The sequence below is a fragment of the Calidris pugnax genome, unplaced genomic scaffold (genome assembly GCF_001431845.1).
Source record: "Calidris pugnax isolate Ruff unplaced genomic scaffold, ASM143184v1 scaffold44, whole genome shotgun sequence".
NCBI lineage: Eukaryota > Metazoa > Chordata > Aves > Charadriiformes > Scolopacidae > Calidris > Calidris pugnax.
In genome coordinates this window covers 3,642,738-3,657,006 of record NW_015094506.1, presented here as the reverse complement: position 1 = coordinate 3,657,006, position 14,269 = coordinate 3,642,738, and the positions used below count along the sequence as shown (strand labels likewise).

Here is a 14,269-nt window from a genome sequence, read left to right as displayed (position 1 = left end):
ACTTGGCCCCTACGGGGGTGGGGGTTTCAGGGCAGGTAAATAACCGTGTCCCCAGCGATTATCCACTCAGCAGGACCGGCACCAGACGCCTGTGTGTTTTCCTTTTTAAATAGAGAAAACCCCCTTACGTAAAGGAATCAAAGGTGAAGCAGAAGGACAAGCCGCAGCCCCTGTGGGTGCCACTGAGGAGGGTGTTGGAGCACGTGGTAAGGCAGGCATGACCCCCTCACCCCCGTGGCGGTGGTGGATTTCTAGATTCAGAGAGGACAACCTTCCCTGGCATGCTTAAACCACCCCTAATCTGCTTTAGGACTGGATCCTTCATAAACACCCCCGGCCAAAGCCCTTTCTTCCGGTTTCCTGAACTGCTTCACCTCAGGGGCCCTGGGGAACCTGTGACTACAGCGAGGGATCAAACACTAAGCAGAGGGCTACAGGGGAGGCAGCTCATGGGACCACCAAAACGGGGGTTTCAGGCCAGACCAGACTGAGCACAAATAAAGGGGTAATGGGTAAAAGCCTGCGGGACCTGCAAAGCCATTTGGACCCAGAGAGGGAGTGGGGACATGGAGGAAAGGGTTTCATTCCAGATGCTCCCAAGCAAAGAGCAGTAAATGATGAGCAAAATAAAGCTGCTGGAGAAAGACAGTTTTAAGAAGAGATATGAGACCTGGAAATTGGAGGGGAGAAGGTAAAGCCTGTCCCACTTTGGCTAACACCACCCTTATTAGCTCTGGTTGTGAGCCAGTCACAGCGGTGACTTTGGGCTTTATTCCTGTTCAAACCCACTTAGAAAGATCCCAAATCAGACTAAGCACCACGACAAACCCCAGAGAGATGCAAAGCTCTGGGAGAACGGGCAGCAGCAGCCAGGGTGGTGGAGCCCCGTAGGCATCCATTCACTGCGCCCCAAACTTGTTCTCCCCTCCCCGCAAGGAAAGCTCACTCTTTCTGCTCTGCTGGACCAAGTTGTCCTTGCAACTCTTTCCCCAGCAACCCCAAACCCCTTCCACTGGGCTGAGTTTCCCTTATTCACCCAATACGCCCTCTGAGAAGCAGCCCACGGCTCCCCAGAGATCCAAGGTCCACAGCGTGAAAGCAACTGCCCTCGTCAGCGCCAAGCAGGTCATGAGAACAAGGTCCCCTCTGTTTCCTTGTCACCAGTCATTTCCCACTAAGCCTCTCGCTCTTAAACCTTTTCACAAAAGCACAAAAAAAGGCCCTTGGGGCACCAGATCTCCCCCAAGACAGTGCTCAGAAACCCAGCCCTCTTCCTTCCCCTCCACCACTCAGGTTGCAAAAAAAACCTTGGCCTCGTTGGCTTTCAGGTGGGCTCTGCTGAAGCCTTTTCTCCTGTTCCTCTTAACCGCTCCGCATCTTGGCACAACAAAGAGCTCTGAAAGAGGATCAGGGACTTAAGCATCAGCTCAGGCTTGTGATGCAACAGCTGAGCTGTGTGGAGAAGCTGGAGGGGCGCCCAAGGATGCCACCAGGTTGGACTGGTGGCTTTACAAGGCTGCTGTTCCCCTCTGGAAGCCAAGATGCTGGTACTACTGGGAGGACTGGCCTTGCTACGGCATTTATAAGCCGCCTCCTCTGGAAACCTGTGCTGCAGAGAGAGTATCCACCAGCGTGAGCAAGAAAATAATGGGCAGCACATGACACTCCTTCTTCCCATCATATTTTAAGATTAAAACCAAAGGATGAGTAAAAAAAAAAAAAAAAAAAAAGAATCACTGAAGAAAACTCACGAAGGACAGGAAATGAAGTGTCATCTTTTTCTTTATTAGAGACGACAGTCAGTACATCAGAGTCCGTTTAAATCTTCCAGAGCAGCTTGACCATGAATGGCTTTCTTCCAGGCACCCACAGAGACGACGGAGCTCAAAAAAAAAAATCAAAGAGAAAAAACAAAACAAACATCTTGATCATAAATTAATGCCCTTAAATAACTTATTTCCTTACCACTAGGACGTAATGACAGAGAAGTCCAAACCCTTGCCTCTGGGAAGCACACCACGCCTGGCAGTTGTGCTGCCCGCTAAAAGAGAAAGTGCCATCTGCATCTGGGATCAGCCCGCAAGGATGGAGGCAGAAGATGAAAGGAAGGTGGAAAGAACAGCCTCAAGTTTTCCTTTCCCCCCTCCTTCCCTCATGCTGGGGAGCAGGACATGAGCTACTGCTTCTGGCTGGCCCAGGGGCAGTGCAAAACAGCTATGCAGAGAGGAGAGCAGGGGGTGGCACGCTAGTCATGCTTGGCACCAAAGATCTCAAAGCCTCTGCCTACAGGCCACGTCTTCCTCTCTCTGCAAGGCTTCCTGTCTCTCCTCTCTAGTTTAAGGACAGGATACCTCCTTTGAGGTTCTAAGGTGGCTCCTCCTGGTGCCTGCACAGGGACAGAGTGCACAGGACTGGCTGCACACCCTCTAGAAGCACATTTGGTCACTGTCCCTCACGAGGTGCTGTGGGAGAGGAGAATGACGGAAAGGAAACGCGTGCAGCTTTGCTGTTATTCCCAGGAACCTATTCCCAGGAATCTGCCAGCCTCAGACAAGCACCTTCACCCCAGCCTCTCTGCTGAACTAGGGGGCTCCTTCCTAAGCCAGGTCCCTCCTTCCCACAGGGAAGAGCAGAGCCACATCCTGCAGGATTCTAGCCCTGGGATGTGGCTATGGAGTGTGCAAGCAGAGCCAGCTGCGTAGGAGCTCAGGGACCATGAAGAGGACCCCAGCTCAGGGACCGGTAGCCAGGGGAAGAGACTTCCAAATCTTTGCAGCAGGGCTGCGGCAGCTCAGCATGGTAGGCAACTACTTCCACCAGCCCCTGCTTTGAGAGCTCCCCCTGGCCCCTTGGACGGGGGGCGATGATCAGACCACATGCACCACCACCAGTTTTGGGGCACCACCACAGACTTGCTCCCATTCCTTAAGAACAGTGGGACAGAGAGCTGGGAACAGTGGCAGTGATCATCCTGCAAAAATCCATCCTGCAGCCCACAGGGAGAGGTGGAAAGGAGAGAGGAAAGTGAAAACAGGCCAGAGAATGGGAAGAGTGAAGACAGTGAGCAGTGGGGTGAAGAAAACAATGCTGGTGCTAACACTTTCCCATAGCACAAGGGGAGGACCGAAGGGAGCTGTTCTCACCATTTGCAATCATCTCCAGATGTTTAACTGGCTTCCATGTGCCAGAGGGGAGGGGTGCATCCCACAGGCTCAGCAGTGTCCTGTCTGCACACAGCGTCACGTGGCGGTGCGGCGGGAGACTTTTCCTCCCCACACCTCAGTACCCGAGCTGGGCAGCAGAAGTCTCTGGAGGAAAAAGGAATATCCAGGCAAACAAGCAAGGGAAGGGAGAGGAAAGCAGAGGTTGGTCCCAATCCAACCAGCTACCCCCACCCAAAGCAGAGGAGGAATCCCAGGTTGGACATACACAGAAATCACAGAGGATGAATTGCCATGTGAAATACATGTTTTTATAACAGTCTGCAAAGTCCTTCCTCTGGCCAAGCTGGCACACTCAGGCATCATCAATGAGCTTTTCACCATTTGCCTCCTCCTTCCCGCTACCCTCTCTCTCACTTCCTCCTCCTTCTTCTTCCTCTTCTTCTTCCGCCCCGTCCGTGTACGTGTCCTTCTGCCCATAGTTGAGAGTCGTGCGGGCAAGGTCCACCTCAATGGGAAAGACATCTGCATCTCGGAGCACGGCATAGCAGTCGTCGTAGTACTTGGACATCGTGGAGACAAAGCGCTGGAGCTGGAACACGATGTCTTGCACTGTAGAAGAGACAAGTTGGGAACAAATCAGGCAAAAAAAAATCCTTCAAAAGCAGAGCATAAAGCCTGTGACCAAGCCTCCCTCACCAATATTAATTACAGTCTCCTACACATTAATCCCTTTTGGCCCCTGAGGGCGGATTTCTTGGGCACAGCCACAGAAGGGTTCTTCAGCAAACACTCTGAAGGGCTGAGACGAAGGAGGAGCACAAAGACCATAGCCGTGTCTGCCTGAGCCCTTCAGGTGCTGGATGCAGCAGTGGTACTCACCATGTTTCTGGTCCAGGAGCTCTATTTTCTCTAGCACGTCCTTCCTCATCTTGGCAAAGCGTGTGCGAGCCTCCTGCCGGCAACGCAGGATAAGGCGGTATTCATAGTTCCCGGTGCTGACCCGGTAGAGGGGTTCGCCCAGAGCCTGCCAAAAACACGGGGCCATTTTAGACTCCCACAATGACCTTGGGTTACTGCAGCCCCCTCAAGCTCACCGGAACCGTGGTCAGAAAGCATAAAAGATTAGGAACACTGAGCCACAGCAACAAACTGGCAGTCAACGGGGCCGTTTTGAAGGCCAAATACATGCCAACTGTGGTAAAGAAAAGCAGCATTACTAAGCAAAGACAGAAGGACAGACACCCTTCAACCTAGCATGGAGAAGGCTTCTTATCTGAACTATCCAGGCAGGCACTACGAACAAACAAGTCTAGGGTGTGAAGAATATATTAATTTATACCAATTGCACAAAACATTGTGCCCTCCTCTGCAAGCTTTACCCTATTATGATTGCCTGACACATTATACATCTACACAGGGAACCCTGTGATATCTACAACCATCCAGACCTAACACTGGAAACCAGCAGGGATGGACCTTATACATTGTCCTACAAAAGAGTTTTGAGAGAAAGGGGTTAGGTCTGTCAGCAAAACAGCATTCTCCTCTTGCACCTGTAAATGTAGCATATCTAAAAATCCCGTGTTACTATGACTTGGCAGACTGTATGTGCCATAATCCAACTCTGTCAGGCAAGACTGGGATACTTTCCTTAACATTTAGCAGGAAAGATATAATTTAATGTTGTGTTAGGAAAGTCTTTTTCCTTCCAAAAATCCAAATCCCTGCTCTGAGATCGATCCCTAGGATAAAACAAGACCTTATTTTTATGCAGGGAAACTGGGCACATAGGGAAACCTTTAGCTATCCTAAACAGTGCTGTTAAGCATTAGTCATAAAACTCTAAACCAGACAGCAAATTGTTACTAGAGAACATTGTCAGGTGGTTGGTTTTTTTTAAGTCTTTTGATTTTAAATTACCTATTTTTGGGAAAAACCCTACTGTTAAGAGAGATCCTTTAACCAGTTTTCCTCAACTACAAATGCAGCTTTCACATGCGTTCTGCTGGAGAAGCTAAACCTCCATTTCTCAGAAACAAGTCCAGAATTACTGCTAAGCTGTACACTCCACACAAATGGCATCTGTGAAGATAACACCTTAATCCTCCTTACACAAGCTAATATGACTTAAACACTGAGACAGGCAACCACCGAGTAAACAAGCCACAGGGGAGATGTCTGGTCCCTCTACTGTTCCACAGCACCAGCGCCTCATGACAGTTATTGGCAGCATTTCCTAAGTAGCATTCAAGGATCTCCAATTTCTAATATATTAAGGACAAATGTGTGTAATTTGTAGGATGTAGTTTGGATGCAGACAGGCACAGGAGCAGTTTTGCAATTAGAAGGCAGTGTGCACAGGGGAGCTGCAGAAGCAGAGTATGCAATTGTCATTGCCACAGGGCTGGTACTCACAATGCAGCTGTACTCTTCATCATCCATCTCTTTGACTTTCAGGCAGTAAGACTTCGTAGGATTATGAAAAGAAAAAAGGCAAAAAGCAAAAGAATAAGAAAATATTAAGAATTAGAAGCAATTTCATTATCACTCATAGCCATAGGGTTGTACCATTTCAAACCTCCCATGGATGCTGCAGCTAGGGACACTGGGGAAAGCACAGTGGGATCAGATTATATTAAACATCCCAGGTGGAAAGAAAATCTATTTAGAGAAAGATGGGAAGAGAAAACGGTGGGGGAGAGACAAGGCACTTAATATTTATATTACAGGAGCAAATACTTTAGATAAACATAATCTAAGAGAAAAAACCTACATTCATCTACTCTTTGGGAAAATACAGCACCAGAAAAGTATGAGGAGGGACTAATTAAAGAGGGGGAAAAACAAGATAAATTGTGGGAAGGACTGATTGTGGGAAGAGATGCTGCCATATTCACTTGCCCCAGGGCTGCAGCTCCAAATACTTCTCTAAACTGGTAAGAGGAAAAAGATTCCTACAGTTACAGACCAGATGCACTTAACAACCATACCCTGGTTTTTAGGGTGTAGAAAACAACGGGTGAGTAGAATGGGGAGGGAGGGGAAAAGAAGCATGGTCTAAATGAAAACAAACATGATTTAACAATGATTTAATACGTCTAAAGAAGGACTATCCAAAACTACCTGAAAAATATGGACTCTGAGGCTGGTGAGCTATTTAGGGAAGTTCAAGAGCATAAGTTGCATAGGAACTCTTTACAAATAAATAAAGAAATTAATTTGGACATGTAGAAGATAAGTCATCTTGGTTCTGGGAGATCTCTCTTACCAGTGAGAGCTACTGGGTCAAAAGCAGGTGTCTGAATCTGACTAATCTGGCAACAGACAAAGCACTGGAAAAAATAATGCATTCTTGCATGGATTGTGGAAGGATGGACATGTGGCAGTACAGGATATAATTCTAGGAAACTCAATTTCAACCAACACTAAAAACACAAACAAACAAACAAAAAAAGCAGCTCACCAAATATTCAAACTTGACATCCAGGTATTTTTTGATAGTCAGCCTTGTGTCAGGAATGGCTTTATTCAGATATGTATTCAAGTCAGTAAGCATCTGCAAGGGGAACATCCTGTTGCTAAATCTAAGACCAAAAAGCATGACTACAATTCATCAAGTGCAACCTTCTAACCAGCACAGGTCATGAGACTGCCTCGAGTTAAGTCTTTTCGACTAGAGCGTATCTGAAAGAAAATAATTGATTTTGCCTCAGAATTGCCACAGAGCGAGCATCCAATACTGTCCCTGGCAAGTGGCTCCAGCGTTAGAAATGCATGCCTCACTTCTAGTCTGAATTTGTGCTCTTTCAAAGAATCTTGTTTCATTCTCAACTAGTTCTGGAAACTGCTCTCCCTGGTTCAGAGGCCCACTGTCCAACACTGTCAATCCAACATCGCACATAAAGTGGTGCCCAAATCAACATTTAATACTCTCTTTGCTAAACTACATGGACAGATTCCCTGGAGACTCTCGCTCAAATATAATGATTGAATCCTTAAAGTGTCCCTGGATTGCTTACCTGAACTCTTTTAAATTTAGTGACATCTTTTAATTATGAGTACTAATATCAGGGAAAAGGCTCTAGGGACTACACTGATCAAACTACCCCATCATCCCCAAAGGAGAAGGAGAGTAATACATTCATGTGCAAAAGTCAAAGCTTGATATATTTCTTATGTTACCTCTTAGGTTCCTTCTGAAGGGAGTTCCCCCAAGGAAAGCAGACAACGACAGTTCTTCCCAGAATGAATGATTTATAAGACCACACTTTCAAACACACACTTCTGTCTTTCTAGATTCCCCTTTTCTCCAGACCCCTTATTCCTATGGTTAAATTCTTTACCGGCTTAATTGTTTTCAGAAGGTGAATCCCAAACTTCTCAATGTTGCGATGGGCATCAGCAAATTTCACAAAGGCTTCACTGGCAGCTGGCTGAGGCTCCCGTACACCAATGACAGAGAAAACATCTCCAAATGCTGGATGAAGGTAATAAATACAAACAGATGAAAGAAGAGGTTGACCCTGGAGAAGAATCTTGCCTCCAATATTACAACTCCTTCCCATAACCTCGCAATTAGCTGGGGAATGATGCTACATATTCCCTAAAGGGCAGAAGTTGGCAGGGAGACATTTTTTCAATGTCTCATGTGGAAGACAAGGCCCGTGTTAGCACCATGACCACTAATGGCAGGAGAGCAGCCCATCCCAACTTATTTCTGGAACACTTAGTTTTCTTTGAGTGAGGGAATCGTGCACCTAAGTACTGACTAAAACTCCTGTAACTGGAGGTCAAAGATTTCTGCTCCCTTCACCCAAGGTTCTTTACCTCTGTGTGTCTGGGATAGCTCAAAGAAAGCCCTGAGAAGACTCTTGGTGTGCTCTGTCAAGCCTGTGGTGGAAGACAGAAGAAACGTTTAAGTCGTTTCACCAAAACATAATGGAAGCATCCTTCTCTCCCATCTGGTGTCTGATGGAAGACGGTTTACCTTTGTATAACTCTGCAGTCCTCTCCAGCTCCTCTAATCTCTTCACTAGTCCATCTAAATGGAAAAAAAAAAAAAGAATCAGAATACAGAACTACAACAGTCAAATTCAGGACATAGTTAAAACTTTATCAACTGGAAGAGCACCAGTTTCATATGTTTGGTTCAAATTTTTCTCACCTCTAAAGCGTGTCCCCTGATCCAACATGGGGAGTTTTTAAAATAACTGCCAACTAGTTTTACAGTGTGGTGCCATCACCTATCAGCATTCACTGAGTCTCCACTTTAAATTAAATTGACCTTAGCTAATATTTAATGGCCCCAATAACAGGATATATCACTCAGGAAGGGCAGACACAATCAAAACAGTGAGTTATAGCATTAGGAAAGAATTATGAATGAATAATGTGGAACATGCAGGTGACTATAAAACATTGGTAAGAACAAGAAGGTAAGTGCTGCCTTAAGAAAATGTCCTCCTGGATAACACTTACCGTTGCAAAGTATGGCTCGGCTTAACCCCAGGGCATCTGCTGTTCCTGAGCTCATGTTCTCTACCAGTCGATGCTTTACCTTCTTCAATACTAAAGGCCAAAAGAGAGTTGCAAACCAGGATCAGAGTCATTTCTATGGGCATGAAAAGCACACCAGAACACTTCACCACTTTCTCAGGCATTAAATAAACTGGCCAGTCTGAACTTAACTCACTACTGAGGTACTGAGCAGAAAAATACCACAGACACTAGATGTTCCACCTAGATGTGCAGAGCACATCTTTTATCATCTGCCTGTTCTGCTTTCACATGCTATACACTTGAATCAACAGAGCTCCAGCACTTCTTTTGGAAGACTATTCCAATGAAACACTTTGCTATAAGCTACCTATCATGATATTTGGAACTAAACTTTGCTTACGCTAGTTGCTATATTACTTCAACTGCAGTCAGGAGACGAAGCTAAAAGCAAGACGAATAGGATTTAACGCTCAAAGTTATCCCTCTTCTTACTTTTATCTTTTGGATCATAGTTAAATCCTTTTGTCACTCCTTGATGGAATTAATTTCTGTCTTTGGTGGTCATACCCTGCAAATTACTAGAGACAATTATGCCCTCTTTGGAATGAGATGAATCAGCTACACTTCTTTAGAGGCAAATTGCAGGGGTTCCAAGTGCCTGCAGCTCTGAAGAACTCAGCTGGAGCCACAGTGTTTTGCATTTCTGGAAAACATCATATTCTCACCACACTTCTGTTTCCCCAGAAATCCACCTCATTTTCCTGAACCCCTGTCAATTCATTAGCACCTTAATCACCATGAAAAGCAATGAAAGCAAAAAGGACAGATTTTTTTAGGAAAGTGAGATAGTTAGACCATATAATGGAGACAGCTGCATAGGCTTAATTCAAAACACACACTTTGTTTTAGAAATAAAGCCTCCCCTCTCTCCTATAAAATTTATGGCTGTACAAAACTGAGTGTAGATACGATTTCATCACTGTTCTACAAGCTGAGAAACTGCAACCAGTGTTTTACAATAGATACATTTCTGTGTATAGTTGAAATTCTCAACAAGTCAGCACAATTTACATGTATTCAAAATAAATACATTAAATTATTATCTAGTTGAGTTTCATCATCCACGCTAAACACAGCACAGAAAAACAAGCCTCCCACAATAGCAGTCAAGCCTCAATTTAACTTTCAAGACTATTTCAAGAAGTCAGGGAAGGGTTTTTTTAAACCTGGAATTCTCTTTGACAGTACCCATATGAAAATGGCTGAGTTAAGATGAAGAACCATATCAGAATTTTACTTCCGTTTTAGCTGGGACCAATCTTTCACCTCTCTGTGTCACTATAACATTCTAGGGAGAAGGAAACCAGTCTTACCAATATCCAAAGACTTGCCCTGCTTTGGGTCGGCCTGAAGCTTGTTGTAGTGAATTGTTACTTCTCCCTGTAGAAAGAGCAAATCCAAAACTGCCGTGCTGGAAGCAAGTAGCAGTGGCTTCCTTTACCAGTGGACAATAAAACTGTGCATTATGACCCAGAAGCTCCAGTGGTCCCCTCCTACCTCTCACCTTTACCATCTGTATCATCTTGGCCACCTCCACCTTCGTCTTCCCTTTGACGGACTTCCCATTCACACCTGTGATTTCATCACCGGCCGCTACGGTGCCATCTAAGGCTGCTGGAGTGTTATCAAATACCTAGAGGAGAGGAGAAAGAGCACAGCTATTCTGGAATCAGGAGGAAGAGGAAGGCGAATGCAAGGCTGAAGAACAAAAAAGGGACAATTAAATTCCTCCTGTTTAACTCAGTTGTATTTTGTTCATGGTTTTTCTCCTTTCCTAACTAAGAAGTAGGCTGATCACCTTGTTCTCTCAGGAAGTTCTTGCCTGCAGGACATACCTCCTCAAGCTTAGGACTTCTTGATGTTGAGAATGTCACACCGCTCCCCTGTGAATTCTAACATCCTCTCCAAGGAGAAGGATAATTTCAGAAGTCTTAATTTAATTCTTCCACATCTATTAGGTACTACGGTAAGGAAATCTTATTCACTGGAAAGGGAAATGGTATCTCCAGCTTTGAGAAATACAAATAGCACAGGACTCTCCATTCTTTCCATCTCTCAGGCCAACACCGTTTTACAAAGATGCTTGATTCTTCGTCCCCGAGTGCCCACCTGGACAATGTAGAGGCAGGGGCAGTACTGTGCTCCTCCCCCAATGCTGATCCCAATCAGGTTCTGAGAGTCCTTCTTCAGGGTCACTGTCCCAGGTACAGTGGGGATCCCCCTAAATGAGAAAGGGTAGATGAATAACTGAACACGGTAGGCAAAGCTGCGTGTATGAAACAGCTCCGGTACCTGAGTCGATGCAAACTGGAAACATAATGGGCACTGCACATTTGAATTACAGAATCACAGAATGGCAGGGGTTGGAAGGGACCTTTGGAGATCATCTAGTTCCAAACCCTCTGCCAAAGCAAGGTCACCCAGAACAGGTTTGACAGGAACGCATCCAGGTGGGTTTTGAATGTCTCCAGAGGAGGAGACGCCACAGCCTCTCTGGGCAGCCTGTTCCAGTGCTCACTCTCAAAGTAAGTTTTTCCTAATGTTCAGACAGAATTTCATGTGTTCCCATTTGTGCCTGTTGGCCCTTGTCCTGCCACCAGTCTCCACTGAAAAGAGTCTGTCCCCATCCTCTTCACACCTGCCCTTTAGATATTTCCAAGCACTGATAAGATCCCCTCTGTCCTCTCCGGGATAAACAGACCCAAGTCTCTTAGCCTTTCCTCAAGAGAGAGATGCTCCAGTCCCTTGAATTCATCACATCATCTCTACCAGAGTCTATCAGCATGGGCCAGCAGAAAGACCTTCTGGGCTATTTTTTTGGGACTGCATGCAAGGATTAGAGGTGGGAGAGACACCCTCATCCATCACTAGGCACTGAGGAAACACTACTATGCTTTAGAGAGTGTTTCATCTGCTCTTAGTGCTGGAGCGAGAGGAAAACTTGCACAGTGTAAATTAAATGCAAGACAAGTGCTCCACGTCAAATTCATTGCTAATCTCATCTAACCTTTTACTTGCTCAGGAAATGTAAGTGCTCTCTCCTCCTTTCAGACCTAAGGAGTCCAGAATTTGTCTCCACTTCTTCCCGCCTCTTATTATCTTTCCTACATTGTAAATATTTTTTTCTCTAGCTAAGGCCACTAATTTACAAAAGATTTGTTGGCGCTGCTTTGCACTCAGAAACGCAAGGTAGTCGTTGCAGAGTAAACAGAAAGTGTTTTCCTTTGCTCACCAGCACAGCAATGCCTCATCCCCAGTCCCCAGAGGGAGCAAGAAATCAGGACTGAACAGCAAGTCTGACTTTTCAGCACCCAGTGTCAGGAGGAGGTAAATTTATCCACTCCCATTAGGTCTTGGCTGCAAAGACTATTTCTATTGTTAGCAAAAACAGGAAAAGACTAGCAGAATACTCACAGTTTATCTTCCTCAATATCATAATCCAAATCTGCAAACATTGTTTTAGTTAAGTGGAGCCTGTTCACCAGAAACGGCTTATTCCTAACTCCCTGGGAAGAAAGAATAAAACCCAATCAACCAGCGATCTTGATAGAAAACTGCAGAGAATCAACCCATCACCCTTGTCAATCCCCCCTCTTCTCCTTTTTTTTTTTTTTGAAAGTCACATTGTGGTCTCTGTTCCTATATCAAAAACTAAAAACATGTCATGTCTCTGATTCTCTGCTCTGAAGGAGACAGGAGAAAGTTGTCAAGTTTGAATGCTGCGTGTTTGAAAACCCACAGGTGTGCAGTTTTTTCCAAGCACAGAACAAAACATGTTGGAAGCTGCTTCTTTACACGCTCCCCCTGCCCAGAGCCACAGCTGCTACAGATATTTAGTTTCAACCCCTGTATCTGTTAAACATCTCCATTTTGTTCTTGACTTCATAGCAATTTATGACACTTTTTGACGTTCATCGCTCATCTAAAGGCTACACAAAGCTTTTTGCAACCAATTTTCACCCAAAAAAGCCTCATTATTACCCCACGCACAAACCCTCCTGTTTAATTTTCTGTTCCATTTGGGACAGCAATTAGCAGGCTCGGGTTGGCTTCCCTCCTGCTTGGGCAGCACCAAAGGCCTGGTGACGCTGCCCCGGGGCGTTCACCGCCACATCCAACCCCACCGGCCGCCCAGGGGCCAGGGCATCGCCGGCAGCTGGCCACGTCGCCTCCCCTCCCGGCAGCGGCCTCGCACGTCGGGCCCGGCCCTTTGCCGCTGCGCCCTGCCGGCGGGGCCGCCATCCCCCCGCCCTCTCACCGGGGCTGGGCCGCGGGGCTCGGGCCCAGCATGGGGGGCTCGGCCCTGGGCCCTGAGGGAGGGGTCTCCCGGTGGCCCGAGGCCCGCGGACCCAGGGGACGGTGTCACCGGGCACCGGCCCGGCCGTTTGGGGGGGCGGGTCGCCATGACAGGCCCCTGAGGGGAGAAGGCAATTGGAGGGGGGGGGAGTGTCTCATGCTCACCGGAAGCGGCCGCCCGGCACGCGGCCCCCGCCCGCCACCCGGCGCTGTCAGCCCGCCGACACGTCACCGCCGGGGCCAACCCGGAAGCAGCCCGGCGGAGGCCCCGCCCCCTCCGCTCGCGCCGCGTTGCCTTGGGGACGGAGACAGAGGGGGGCGGGGCCAGCTCGCTGCTGTCCGCCATCTCGAGAGCGGGGTGGCGGCCGCGGTGGAGTTTCGGCCCCGAGCCCGGGCTCCCTTCCGCTTGAGAACCGACTTTCCGTTCAGTAATTTCACTTCTGAGCTAAGCCTCTTCTAAATCCCTGAAGTTTACAGCATATTGTTCAGAAATCGTTCTCAGAGTGATAAGACTTGTGTCTAGTTAATGCCAAGGAATGGTATGCAGAGGGGCTCTTGCTTATAACAACCAAGCTCTTACACTGTAACAACCAAGGTCAGATAACTTCATTATTTGCCCCGTTAGAGGGTTGGAAATGGAAACGCCTAGAGGGGCTGCACCTGCAGGAGGAACAGACAGGACAGGTGACCCAAATCAGACCAAGGAGGTGTTCCATCCCATCTGCCCCACATTCACTATAAAATCTGAGGGATCAAAGGGTCAGGCCTCTTTCTTCAATGGCTGACGTTTGAGGGCTCTGTCTGTTTGTCTGCCTTTGACCCTGATCTGTGTGTTCCTGACTCTGGGTCTGGAATCCAGTTCCCATTCATCACAGAGTCCAGTCTGGGACTTCCCCAGTGCTTGCCAGTGACATCATCCTGGGAGCCTGATTTGGTTTTGTGTATATTGTATCTATTTCATTATTTCCTATTTATTTTATTATTAATATTTAATTAAAGTAGTTTATTTCCTTCTAAATGCTTAAATCTTTTTCTCTCTCCTCCTCTCTTCTTTGGAGTGAGAGGGGGGGGAGAGCATCTTTCATCAGTCATGGGCCAGTCTGGCCCAAACCATGACATCCATTCACTGCTGGGGCAGCCAGAGGCAGAGCCTTTGGGCTCAGTAAGTTGCAGAAGGGGAGCTGTAGTGGTGGCAGCGGCAGAAGGAGAGGATGGGAACCACTGAGCTGCACAGGTTTCACAGCACAGGT

The 14,269-nt window shown here is 47.0% G+C and overlaps 1 protein-coding gene across 1 annotated transcript; it reads right to left on the bottom strand.

Annotated features, from left to right (window-relative positions):
* Positions 1-1,764: 1,764 nt before the first annotated feature.
* Positions 1,765-13,275, bottom strand: PICK1 (protein interacting with PRKCA 1). The gene is made up of 13 exons (XM_014963976.1): positions 13,185-13,275; positions 12,138-12,229; positions 10,833-10,944; positions 10,228-10,356; positions 10,037-10,103; positions 8,643-8,732; positions 8,152-8,205; positions 7,992-8,054; positions 7,508-7,641; positions 6,628-6,720; positions 5,580-5,630; positions 4,044-4,188; positions 1,765-3,773 (listed from the first exon to the last, which is right to left on the bottom strand). The coding sequence occupies exons 2-13, from the start codon at positions 12,176-12,178 to the stop codon at positions 3,517-3,519; spliced, it is 1,236 nt and encodes a 411-aa protein (XP_014819462.1). The 5' UTR covers positions 12,179-12,229; positions 13,185-13,275; the 3' UTR covers positions 1,765-3,516.
* Positions 13,276-14,269: the final 994 nt, after the last annotated feature.